Source organism: Fomitiporia mediterranea, assembly GCF_000271605.1.
Source record: "Fomitiporia mediterranea MF3/22 unplaced genomic scaffold FOMMEscaffold_5, whole genome shotgun sequence".
In the NCBI taxonomy this organism is placed as follows: Eukaryota; Fungi; Basidiomycota; class Agaricomycetes; order Hymenochaetales; family Hymenochaetaceae; genus Fomitiporia; species Fomitiporia mediterranea.
Window position 1 is genome coordinate 3,042,804 of NW_006760390.1, and position 12,617 is coordinate 3,055,420.

Consider the following 12,617-nt stretch of genomic DNA (forward strand, 5'->3'; position numbering starts at 1 on the left):
GGGAACGATCAGACCTTGACGACGCACGGATTGGTTGTGTGATCCAGGAAGGTGAAATGTATTGAATGTATTTAGTGTAGCAGTTCGGCATTATCGAATGAGCCTGTTCGGCATCGGACTTTGTTGCGGTAGAAGAGGCAGGAAAACGTTTCCAGTGCGATGGGTTACGTTGGTTGTTGGTCCCAGCTGGGAGTCGACGATGATTATGATGGGCAAAAGGGTCCGTGCGTACGGGCATACAATGCGTCAAAAACTTGTTGTTTTACCGTGCTGCTCGTATTTATTTTTACGTTCGTTTTCCTTTGTTTATTTTAGGAGTGGAGGAGAGGCGGCCTCGGCGTGCGTTTATTAATAGTACAGAGATGCAAAGGAAATGCAGAACAGGGATGGGTGACAGCAAGTTGAAAATGAAAATTGAATGAAATGAGAAAGTCGTGTACAGCCGTCGTGTTTACAATTACAGGAGGAACAGGAAGCAGAACGGAGAATAGCAGGGACAACAGGAGAGGAACAGGGAGCACAGACACTTGACTTGCATATGCCAGATAGATGAATACGAATAGAGACGGAAGAATGAAGATGAATGAATGAATGATCATCAACATCACGATCCGACGAATAAAAAATGGTGTGTGAAGTGATTAAACCGCGGTTGGGTGAACGGGAGATCCGGTGAATGCAAAGAAGAAATTTTTTGAACTGACTGATTGATTGCTGGACTTGCCACACTGTGAAGGCGGCTCATCGGCGTCACAAAAGTGATAGATGGATGGGACGAACGCAAGGATAGATTGGATAGGATGGATAGATTGAGGAATCCAGAAGACTGATGGTTGTTGGATGGTTTGGGTTGCTGGACAGATTACCCACGAATACGAAATTTTCTGGCAAGAAGCTAGTAGCCGGGGGGACGATGTCATCGGTGAAGACATTGTTCAGCGAGGCCCATGCCGTTGTTGCCGCTCGTCCAACGACTCATCCTCGTCGCTGTCGGCAGGACAACACCAGCACGCGACCGATCCGCACTTCCACGCCCACCACTGTTGAGCGTGTTCGGTCGGTTAGTCAGGGGAGATCGTAGTGCAGTTGCGGACGGACAGGTCGGGTCGTCGCAGATCGTCGATTCGTTGTTAATCACGCGCACCCCAATAGTCGTCGTCGAGAAATAGGATTACCGCAATCGTCGTTGTTCGGAGTCGGCGTCGGTCATCGTCGGTCCAGAATCCAGATCCAATTTTAGTCCCAGGACCAGGGGCGCCCGTGGTATTTTTAGTGCACATAAAAAGAAGGGAGATAAAAAGGACCGTCAGTTTAGTGTGTGTGACGAATAGACGCAAATTGAGATGGCAACACAAGGCGCTATTGCTCTATATCGAAAGGAAGGCGGGGCAGAATAAAGAAGGGTGACGGGAACAGTCAAAAATAGACACATGAGATGGAAGGACAACGCTCGCGGGCCTGTTCAATCGTCGTCCTTCATTTGGGCTCGGTGATCCCGGAGGACGATAGATCAGCAGTACACAGGATGATCATAGCAAGGCGGCCGACAAGCTTTGTTAACGCGATCACGCACTTACGGAAAGAAGGAAGAAAAGGAGGAACTTGAAGATGACGACGGAAGGAGCTGTTGTGAAGGGAAACAGAGATAAGAAAAGACAGGTGACATACATATCCATTGAACAGCCGCCATGGCCATGGACCGAAGACATCCACATCCTGACGCCCGGGTGGTGGTCGGGCCCGTCGGCGATTTAATGCGTCATTCTCTTCACCTGGAACCGGTTCGCCGTACAGACGCCGCGTGCGTGCACCGAGCCTTGAACCAGGTGCAAGCAGCAACGGTGTTCGTTCACCGGGATCCGACTTTGCTCTTGCTCCAATAGGTGCAGGTCCTGACGCAAGGGCAGCTGTCACCGACCTTCGCGACCTTCGTCGTTTATTCTTGAGCGCAGCAACAAGTGAGTACGAGGCTCGAGTCTCAGAGTCGTCGGGTGTATAGCGGAGGGGCGCTGAGATGGAGGAGCACAGGGATGATTCGGAGTCTACGGAGCCTGCAGAGTCTCGTCTTGCCTGAGAGCGAGTATGTGCATGCGAATGAGGATGCATGCCTGAAGCTATCCGTACACGGGAGCGAAATCGGACGCGGTACGAGGGCCTGGAAGTATGCGCGGCGTCTGCACCATTCGGCAGCTGCACGGTGTTATCTAGACGACCATCAGACCCTGCAGGCATCTCGACTGCATATAGCTCTCCAGGAGATTGCAGGTGAAGATGGAGAGCATTGGTAGGAGGTGGGGGAGACACGGAGACAGCTACGACATCAAGCTCTGGCGATGTTGTCCGAAGTCCATACAACACCTCCGCCCGTACGTCGTCCTTGGTTTTACCATGATCACTTAGCAGTCCCGGAGGTTCCGCATGTGCTATGCCTCCAACTTCATTGACGCTGCTTTCATTTGACCTTTGCTCTAAGATCGACGACAGCGTTAAAGTTAGCCACAGTAAATCGATTTCGGCGAATTAGAGAACAAATCAAGACTCACCCGTGGTCGAACTCTGATCCTGCTCGCGTGTCAAGCTATTCCTAGTATCTTGCTCCATTTTGAGTGTAGATTGGACCCGACATGCTCGTTCGTTGTTGAGAAGGGTGCTGAGCGATGTCTCAGCGTTCAGTCGTGCACACGTTATGCAGTTGCTTGTCCCTATCTCCAAAATTAGAAGCACGTCAGTCCGATATAATCTCACGTGACAATAACATTCTTTACTTTACAACTTCGGAATCGGAAGCAAAATAATGCAGAAGAGCCTAACGCAGAGTGAAATAAACGTGCAGAGGTAGTAATCAGCCAACCTTTTGTTCCACAATTATACTATTTATTGGGTTGTAAAGAGACTAATGATATATAATATCTCACAATCCTCTGACTCTGTTCAGCATTCATCAGGAAGTCTTAATAGTTGTATTTGCTTATATGCTAATATAATTTATAAAATGTATAAAATGACTTAAATCCAACCTGGATTGGCTGATTATGTAGCAATTTGTATAAAAGGGTAGCATATAGATTGTATATTTTCATAATTTGTATCATACAAGTTGACCTTTGTAATATATATAATTGTATATGTGTACTTAAATTCAACCTTGGTTGGCTAAGGTTGTAGAATAATGTATGCTTTCAGAGTAATTGTACTGCATTACATGTTACTTTATACTTGTATGAGATTATATCTAATAGTATATAAATATAGTTACATAATTTCCACACATTATAATAGATTTAAAGTAATCTAGACGAGTCTAGTTGTATTTAGACATTTTCTCATGTAGTAGAAGGCGAATCTGCTCGCAGAGATAACCCAAAGCCTTCTGCTTTCTACTATGAACCAGTACACTGTACTTGTTGTCCCAGACCTCCTGTCACTCATTCCTTATACATGGGATAAATGCAACCCTCTTTACTCGCCTGACAAAAGGGAATCGATAGAATGGATGCTCAAATACAATGTCCTCACCAACCATAGACGCAATCGACTGGATGGCCTTAACGTTGAGCTCTCTGGTGCATATCAATATCCATCCAGCAATGCTGAGGGACTGCGTATTGCCACCGACTTTGTGATGATTCTCTTTACCGTGGACGAATTTACCGATGTTCAGGACGCAGACAGCGCCAAAACAACCCGCGATGTATTCGTTAACGCACTCAATGGAGTGTCCAGCAATGATAAATCCCCAATAGCATTGTTCACTAAAGAGTATGTCAGACAGCTTATATTCTGTTTCACCAACGACTAGAAATCTCCTGCATAGTTTCATGACACGCTTGTCGCGCATTGCTTCTCCGGAGGTACGCGAAAGATTTGTTTCCCATTGCGTCGCATATATCAATGCCACTGCGAAAGAGGCGACTCTGCGTGCAACCAACAAGAAACTGTCATTTGAGGAATACACTCATCTGCGACGAGACAATGGAGGTGAACTTGCTTGTTTTGACCTCATTGAAGCCGTACTTCGAATTGCACTCCCTGCAGAGGTATTTGAAGATCCAAGCTTCCAAGCCATATGTTGTTCTATGAACGACCTGATATGCTTGGCTAATGTATGGAATAACTTTTTTTATTACATGGCATCATTTGCACGTTGTAATCTAACTTTGTTATCTTTCAGGACATATATTCATACCCTATGGAATATTCCCGGGGAATTGACCAAGTCAACGCTGTTACTGCTATTAAACACGAAAAGGTTGTCTCGACGCAAGAAGCTATCGACCTCGTTGCAGACCACTACAAGAAACTCGTAAAACTTGTCGGTTCCTGTAAACGGAGCCTTCCTTCATTTGGTCCAGAGACCGATGACGCCATTCACACATATATACATGGGATAGAGCAGTGGTTTTACGGATACATAGTCTGGTGCTTTGACACGCCAAGGTACTTTGGGAAAGAGCATGAAGACATGAAGTGTACAATGACTGTGAAGGTGATGCAGCACAAGTTTTTGGATTGACTTGCACTCCAGAAAGTAAATAATGATAGAATTTGGTAGAATGGTTAGTTTGAGTTGTATAGAATCAACATATTGGCATTTTGATTTGGTATGTGTGAGTGGAAGTGTGGAGTAGTACTTATTCCAATCTACATGAGTGTTCTATGTTTCCTGTATTTTTCATAAAACCAGGGACACTATATAGAAGGATCTACATGCATTAATAGTGCTGGTGCATAGTTCTGCTTCTTTGAAAGATGTATCCTGATCTTGCTAAAAAAGTGTTTCTAAAGTAGCTTGAATGCCTCTCCAAGTGTAGATAACATATTGTGTTATTTGATGAGTATCTCAGAACTACTCATATGGTGTATATCAGATTGAAATATAATCCTCAACCGACCCACAAAATAGAGTATGACTGCTTAGTCAGCCATGCGAGCTTACATCAGCTCTTGGAGAAATACAGGCAAGGATAAAATACAACACAATCAAGAGTTATCTTACAAAGATCAACAAGGATATAAAGGTCGGTTGGCATATGAAATAACTATATCACAGAAACACGCCGCCAGTTAAATAAACAATATCTGAACTCTCCCTTTCTGAGTTGTCACCCCTTGTTGCAGCAGTGATATCCGTCTCAGAACGAGTAAGTGGCCTAGGAACGACATACAGGAAATACTGACCTGCAGCAGTGTAATTTTGCGCATGAATTTGGATCATAACAGCCAAAACAACACTGTTATTAGGAGCTAAAAGTCAACTGCGAGTCAAATGAATATGGCGCTTGAGTAGCCAAGGGCCACTGGCTCTGATTTGGCACATCAAAGGTCTGACTGAAAGCAGGCATTGAGGGATCCAGGGAAGTCGAAAGCATATCAATGTTATCCAGGTAGGTGTTAATAGGAGGTTGCGGCTGAGCAGGCGGAGGGATCTCGGGAGGGTCTTTTCGTTCGGTTTGTGAATTAGGTTCGTGGTGGATATTGGGATCGGAGGGGGCGTCAATATTGGCGGGGGAGTGCAAAGGAGGCTCCGCTCGTGTATCAGGGATAGGGCTGGGTTCAAGACGAATTGTGCCTGATCTAAACGGCCGCGTGGAAGGAATAAAAACGGGCGAATTTCGTGTTCCAGGCTGAGTGTGAGGTTTTGACTGTGAAGTACGGTCCACGGATTCAGCTATCGTAGGTAAAATTGATAATTTCTGACTCGTATCGGAAGTTTGTTTGCGAGAAGCATTCGATGGAGTGCGGGAGCGTGGTCGCGAATGTGAATGTGAGGAAGGTGAACCTAAGGTGTTTCCGTTCCTGTGCTGTGGAATTTCGCCTGATGGCGGCTCTGCAGAAGGACTTCCTCCACGAGGAGGATCCATGCCAGAAGATAGTTTTGCACGTTTGGAGCTAGGAGACTCCGGCTGTTGGCTAGGATTTGCATGTTTGCGAAGGCTAGATTTCTGAACCGTGGAAGAGCTAAACCGGTTGACTTTATTTAGTGTATCTGCAAGCATCTCCGCAAGACTTGGTGAGGGTCCAATGCGTATAGTATCTGAATCTGGGGAACGAGACGAATAGGCACTAAGAGCTCGGAAGCTGGCTGCTCCGGGTAATGGAGATGGGGTTCGTGTTGAAGGATGATCTTGTACTGGTTGGATAGGAACGGACGACTGTTGGACAATATTTATACTAAGGTCAAGCGCATCCGCGTCATGTCGAGGTGAGGCGGATAAAGCGACTTGAGATGGGAGCGAAGGATCGTGTCCATTCCTGGTTTTTTGTGCTCCTTCGCTACCATCACCTCCTTGCTCTACGGAATCGTGCCGAGCATAGGCATGGCTCGGACCGGCGACATTGGTCTCTTTGTCTAGAATCAAATGGTCCATCACAATATATCATGATTAGATTGGACTTCTGCACCTTCATCGACTAGAAAGGCATCTTCACGCATTAACAAAGATGTGCGTATACTCTCTTCTAACAAACACTTGAGCAAAATGCTTGGTAAGTGAGCCACATAACTCACCTCCAATGCTCGTACCGTCGTGAGCACGCATTTCAAGTCGCAAGTCTTCCCTTCTCACGGGCGTCTCGTTTGCGACGTGGTCATCGAGAACGTGTTTTGCGAGCATGTCTGCCGTACCGAATATATCTCTGCACCAATCCCATCTACACTCATGCAAAGAGCTGCTCGAGGCTCTTGATACAGACATTTTGAGCCCCTTTGTTATCCTCAACGCCGTGCCGAAGGGCGATCCAGAAGTATAACACAATACTAATCGCGGCTATCGGCGCGGGAGTCGTGGTGGTCGGAGTCCAAGATGGCACGCGCGTGCGTCTGACTGTGACTCTGACCTGGCGCCTCTGATTCACGCTCGATCCCTCACTGCCGAACAAACAGGAATGCCTTATTAGCGGTGTTGAAGGTGATGATATTTGTCTTTCTGTGATAATGTTGGGGAATTGTTTACTGACAGGATTATAGTTCCAGTCCATCTGATTTACTAAGCTCATCTATACAAAAATTATACCGCTGGGCACAATTCACGGAACTTATTTAGGTGTATATCTACTCAGCAAAGCTACTCTCCCTCTTTGTCCAAGGATATTTGCAGGACGGACCGATGGCTAGTCCAAATAGACCGCCATCGAGGCCTTCATCAAGGACGCCAGCAATACCCATACCGGGAGCAGCTCCTCGTAGCATAGAAGACATCCTTAACATCAATACACTTGGTTCTCCACCCGCAGCGCCGAGTCGATCTCACGATCCTCGTCCAGAGCAGAGACAATCTCGCATGACGGCTCGGTCGCTCTATAGTGGCATCGAGGCGAGCAGGCCCACGTCTGGGATGCGCCACGCGAGTACGAGTAGTAGCGTTGGCACAAGTCGACATTCACTCTTGGGAGGAAGTGGACCTCCGTGGGGTTCACGTACGGTGTCTGCTTCGGCCGCGCCAGTTTACCTTCCAGGTAATTTCGGAATGCAGAGTGCTATTTCGACATTTGAGCCGCGGGTCATCGGAGGCTCTGGAGCGACGTCATCGGATAGAAGTAGTACGTCTTCAAGACAGGACTTGCATACATCCACATCGCCATCGAGGAGATTAGCAAGGATGAGTACGGGCGGGCGTCCAGTGCCAGTTCCTCGTAGTGGCCCTTTTAGCTCCCATCGTGCCCCGTCATTAACCTCGTCAACCGTAATTCCACATACACACCACCATCTAGGAAACGGAGCGCCGACGGCATTCAAGAGGCCATCATATCTTCAATACTCTTCACTTCGTGACTTTTTGCAAACAGACATGGATTCTTCGTCCCCTCCACGGCCTATCCCGCCCGCAGTGTCAGGAAGAGATGTAACTCCCTTGACAGAGAGCGATGAAGACAGTGAATCTAGCGGTAGTTACACGGGTGCCTGGCCTAATTCCCGTCGTGGACGAGGCAGAGCTCGAGAGCGCCGGAGTGCATACTATCCTTCTGTGACTCCTGCAAATTCGGATTCCATAATCCACCTTCCGACACGATGGAATGACCAAGACAAGAACAAATATCTTCACATTTCCGAGGATGGTCGCAATTTATCGTTCCACGGTACGTATACAAGACTTTGGTGGCAAGAAACCTTTTTAATGACATCTCAAAAGGCCCTACTCAACAAGGGGAGAAAGAGGCGGCAGCCGCTCGTGCTAATCACCCTATTCCACCTGCGTGCGGAATTTATTATTACGAAGTCACAATACTTGATAAGGGGTATAAGGGGTATGTCTTCCTAATTCATCCAATCAAATACTCTGAATAACGAGGTACTATCTAGACACATTAGCGTTGGGTGCGGCCGCTTTCAATGTATATTTTTCCTATTTCAACTATTCTAACACGCCATGCAGTTTTAGTTGTTCGGGCGTGCGACTTAACCGTTTGCCTGGGTGGGAGAGAAATTCATGGGGATATCATGGTGATGATGGCAATTCATTCGCGTCTGAAAGGGACGGCACTCCCTTTGGCCCTAAATTTACTAGTAGGTTCAGCTCTTTACGTTTTGACTCCATCATTGACACATGCGTTTCAGCTGGAGATGTTGTCGGTTGTGGAATAGATTTCAGTCTGGGAAAAGCGTTTTATACCAAAAACTCGAGCTTGCTCGGTTTGTATATTTTCCTGTCTCTTGACGTTGATGAATTCTGATATCACCTATGAGTAGGTTATGCATTCGAAAACATCGGACGAGGCGAGGCGATCTATCCTTCAGTCGGTTTGAGAACACCCCAAGAGCAGATTCGCGTGAACTTTGGCCAGGAACCATTCAAATACGACATAGACTACCATGTACACTTGGCGCGAGATAGGGCATGGTCGAGGATTCAAGCAACCCCAGTAAAGTGGACAATCGATTGGTCACGAGATATCTTTGACATTGAAGAGGATAAGGCGGCGCGTAAGGACTCGTCGGCTGAGGTGAAGCAGGAGCCTACAGATGACGATTTTACCCCGATTTCCCTAGCCAAAGATTATTCTGAACCCATCGATAAGCTTATTTTGTCATATCTTCATCACCATGGGTATGAGAACACAGCGTCAGCGCTGAAGACGCAGATAGATGGACGAAGAAAGAAAGCTGCTATGGCCGGAAAACTCGCAGTGTCCAAAAAGGAGGAGATGGATGTTGACATTAAAATGGAGGCAGACGATAACCTACCCGTGCAGGCTACCAGTGGTCGGTTTGAACTCAATGGTCTAGGCCGGGATAGCGACTCTGGATCGGACGTGATGCGGTACCGACAACGTATCGTCGGTGCTGTCTTCACAGGTGATATTGATCTTGCTCTGCAACTCATCCAAGAAGTATGTCCAAGTGTGCTAGAGACAGACGAAGGGTTTCTTCATTTGAAGTTGAAATGTCGCAAGTTCGTCGAACTCATATTGCGCGCGAGCGATGCGTTACAGGCCATAAAGAATGCTGAAGCTGAGACTACACCCATCCTGGCAGAATCTGCAGGGTCGATGGGAGAAGCAGACATGGACGTCGACGAAGAGAACGACCAATCACAGACGAATGGCTTCTCGGACGGTAGTGCACCCGTGACAAAACCTGTACCTCTTAGTCCGCGTATGAAGCGCACCTCGAGTCGTTCGGTCCCGCCACCTGTCGTCGCTGCCTACCAATCTGCCCTGAGTGAAGCGCTGTCCTACGGAAAGGCTCTACACGCAGAAATGCCCCGAGCCGATTCCATGTCAGGTGTGGGAGCGCGTCCAGAGGCGCATGCCCTGTTGAAGACAACGTTCAGCCTTGTAACCTACGATGATCCGCGCGTCGCGGGAGGGGAGGTGCAAGCGCTGACGAGCCGCGAGGCGCGAGCGAAGCTTGCAGGGGATGTGAACCAAGCGATCCTAGGTGCGTGTTTGTGGAGCCCTACATAAATATACAGTGACTGATTGCTCGACTTTATGTATTTGGGATACAGAATCACAAGGACGGCCGAGTCGACCGGCGTTAGAGAGGATGTATCGACAGACGAGTGTCGTTCTCGATGACCTTGCTCGAACAGGAGTGGGAGATGCGGCGTTTGCGGATATGTACAGTGAGTTTTTGGACACGTAGGCACGGTTCAAGTGGGTACGAGAACTGTGGTATCAGATATTTGACTTTCTATTGTTGAAGTCGCTTTCTGGGACATTACATTTGGTCTGCTGTGTTGTTGTTGTCTGTTGCTTGTCTGAAGGGATTGTTGCTCGCTCCTTCCAAGTTGCATCTTCTGTTTCTTTCTTTCACTGATGTAATGCATAGCAATTGGATGTGCATATCTGTTGTTCGCATATTAGCTCTGTTGCTTACTATACTACAATCTTACCCAACTTTCGAGATAAAGTGGATGCCAAGTCCGAAAACTGAACATCCCATGTGTAACATCATGAACAATTATTAATGCCTTGCACCTATGATACATTTTTTCTTGTATCCATCGTGGATCTTACGCCCCGTTGTGATGCTAATATATAACAAGGGGGAAGGCACTTTCTAATTATGAAATCAAGAGAGTAAGTATTCAAACTCCGTCGATGTGGTAAATCTGTTTTCGCACCTTCTGTCTATCCGGAATGTAGGTAGCCAACTTCGATGGTGTTGGCACGCATGAACCATGCCCACCTCGACATTTCTTGGTCTTCAGCATATATTACCTGGGAGGGTAACCACGCAACGCTTTTTGACCTGTGATAGTATGCTTGGCTTCGACCGTTAATACTCTCCAATTATGTAAACGCTGAAACAGGATTATTCACAAACTCCGTCAATGTAATTTCGAATCTTCCATCGATCCGCTGGACAGGCATCCGACTATGATAACTTCCGCGCCGATAAATCATACATGCTTTGAGATTTCTTGGTCCTTGGCTTGGAGTCTGGACTAGTGTAACCACGCGATAAGTTTCATCCTGCAATAGTGTGTATGGCTTCTGCAACGCTCTCACACGTAAATAAACTTGCATAGGGAAGTAAGGATAACAGGTGCGTTCGTCACGCATTTGAGGCTTCTTCTGTGATTTCATGGCACTGACGACTATCGGACAAGAACGGCACTATAATGAGACAATAACATGACAACTGCTCGGACACGCTCCGCTTCATTACAACTTGAAACATCCGGTGTGAGTGCTACAGGCAAATATCAAAGGTAACGAGATATTTGACTATGTTCTGTCAACAATGCATCTCCTATCGTGATTGAAATGTGAACAAGATTGTAACCGCAGTAGCTGAGCCTGTTGAAATACGGTACAGGCATTCACCGGTCCTTTAAACACAACCTTTTGAACCCTCCGCATAATTTTTTATACAAAATTTTTCTTGTTTTTTTCTATTATATACATTCTAGACTATGATTAGTATGCTATGTAAAAATTGTACAGGCATAGAGTGCCCCAAAAAATTAATAGAGAGGCAAGAAAAAATGAGGGAAATGTCACAAAAAGCGCTCCTTTGAACAGACTGTGACTCTTGTCACGCTGGCACGCTCCAACTATCCTACCAACTCCTCCTGGGCCCCTGTCTCTCTCTGTACAAAATTTCCTCCTCTTAAAAGCTGCTAGCTTATTTCTATTCACTCCTGTGACTCTTAGAACTCTTGGATCCATCTTGCATCACACCTACACAGGTCTAGGTTGCATTCACCACATCCAGACACTACTTCTGTGCATACAGCCGTCTCGTTCTCCTGTGCTTCAAGGACTTGTTTCCGGACTTCCTGCTTTGTCAAACAAGTTGGTCTAGGATCCCAATATACTTTAGGGAGGCCTTCTTCTTCCCACTGAGCACATCTTGCCAGCCAATTCTGTGTTTCTGCTTGATGGTGTGTCCTAACCCTTTCCCATTCCTTCTCAATAATTTCATTAATGTCTTTCTTCTTCCTAGCTTTGTCTTTTCGTGCCTGGGCCTGCATTTCTTCCTTCTCCTTTGCATCCCTACACTGTCTGAGCTGTTCATAGGCCTGCTGGGATGTAAAGATCTTAGGCATTCTACTATTGAAGATACATACATTTTCCACTCCTTTTCCCTTCTCCTTCTCATTCAGTACTCCTTGTAGCTTTGCATTATACATGGTAGCAAGTACAAGCTGGGCCTGAGCACCCTCAGCAATACTCTGGTTGATTTGTATGTGCTGATGTGCCTGGATCAGGTTCTTAGTAAGTTCAGCAATGTCTTTGCCTGAACAAGTGCTTACTGATAGCCTTTCCAAGCATCCTTCTACTTCCTTCCAATTAGGAGTCCCAAGAGTGTCTGGGACTCTCTCTAGTATGGGTGGAGGCAGATTGTGCTTTGTAGTAACATACTCTTTTGAGACTAGGAAACTTGCTGATTTTGACACTGTTAGAGACAAAGACATTAACCATATATACTTTGAGAGTGTAAAGAGTAATGGATTGATGGATGGATTAATAACAGGAGTAGTAGACTGGTACATAATAATACCACTGTCATGAGAACTGGTCTGCTTACTCAGTAATGTGTATGTGTGGCTAGGTGCTAGAATATGTGTTAAGAAAGGGGGAAGAGAGGTTATGTGAGAGGCTTAGAGGGATCACACAAAGAGGGGGGATAGTAGACTCAGCTTGCTCTCTCACAGCTTGCTTCATTG

General features: G+C 46.5%; 6 protein-coding genes across 6 annotated transcripts; 3 read left to right on the forward strand and 3 right to left on the reverse strand.

Moving 5' to 3' along the window:
- Positions 1-322: 322 nt before the first annotated feature.
- FOMMEDRAFT_167639 (uncharacterized protein) lies at positions 323-1,397 on the forward strand (the record flags this gene model as incomplete). Its single annotated transcript, XM_007265993.1, has 3 exons — positions 323-1,100; positions 1,153-1,263; positions 1,332-1,397. Exons 1-3 carry the CDS (start codon positions 948-950, stop codon positions 1,395-1,397), a joined length of 330 nt encoding a protein of 109 aa, XP_007266055.1. The 5' UTR covers positions 323-947.
- A 79-nt stretch (positions 1,398-1,476) lies between these two features.
- On the reverse strand, positions 1,477-2,601 carry FOMMEDRAFT_155587 (uncharacterized protein; the record flags this gene model as incomplete). Its single annotated transcript, XM_007265994.1, has 2 exons — positions 1,477-2,468; positions 2,544-2,601. The coding sequence occupies 2 exons, from the start codon at positions 2,599-2,601 to the stop codon at positions 1,477-1,479; spliced, it is 1,050 nt and encodes a 349-aa protein (XP_007266056.1).
- A 781-nt stretch (positions 2,602-3,382) lies between these two features.
- On the forward strand, positions 3,383-4,513 carry FOMMEDRAFT_82811 (terpenoid synthase; the record flags this gene model as incomplete). The annotated part of the gene is made up of 3 exons (XM_007265995.1): positions 3,383-3,759; positions 3,815-4,103; positions 4,172-4,513. 3 exons carry the CDS (start codon positions 3,383-3,385, stop codon positions 4,511-4,513), a joined length of 1,008 nt encoding a protein of 335 aa, XP_007266057.1.
- A 413-nt stretch (positions 4,514-4,926) lies between these two features.
- On the reverse strand, positions 4,927-5,431 carry FOMMEDRAFT_19681 (uncharacterized protein). Its single transcript, XM_007265996.1, has one exon. The coding sequence runs from the start codon at positions 5,213-5,215 to the stop codon at positions 5,045-5,047; it is 171 nt and encodes a 56-aa protein (XP_007266058.1). The 5' UTR covers positions 5,216-5,431; the 3' UTR covers positions 4,927-5,044.
- Positions 5,432-6,485: 1,054 nt separating this feature from the next.
- On the reverse strand, positions 6,486-6,692 carry FOMMEDRAFT_33855 (uncharacterized protein; the record flags this gene model as incomplete). The annotated part of the gene is made up of 1 exon (XM_007265997.1): positions 6,486-6,692. A coding segment is annotated over one exon (207 nt), but the record flags the coding sequence as incomplete, so codon positions are not given.
- Positions 6,693-7,787: 1,095 nt separating this feature from the next.
- Positions 7,788-10,084, forward strand: FOMMEDRAFT_82255 (SPRY-domain-containing protein; the record flags this gene model as incomplete). Its single annotated transcript, XM_007265998.1, has 10 exons — positions 7,788-7,896; positions 7,939-8,076; positions 8,130-8,244; positions 8,300-8,314; positions 8,373-8,503; positions 8,555-8,629; positions 8,684-8,859; positions 8,914-9,125; positions 9,234-9,877; positions 9,948-10,084. The coding sequence occupies 10 exons, from the start codon at positions 7,788-7,790 to the stop codon at positions 10,082-10,084; spliced, it is 1,752 nt and encodes a 583-aa protein (XP_007266060.1).
- Between the last annotated feature and the right edge of the window lie 2,533 nt (positions 10,085-12,617).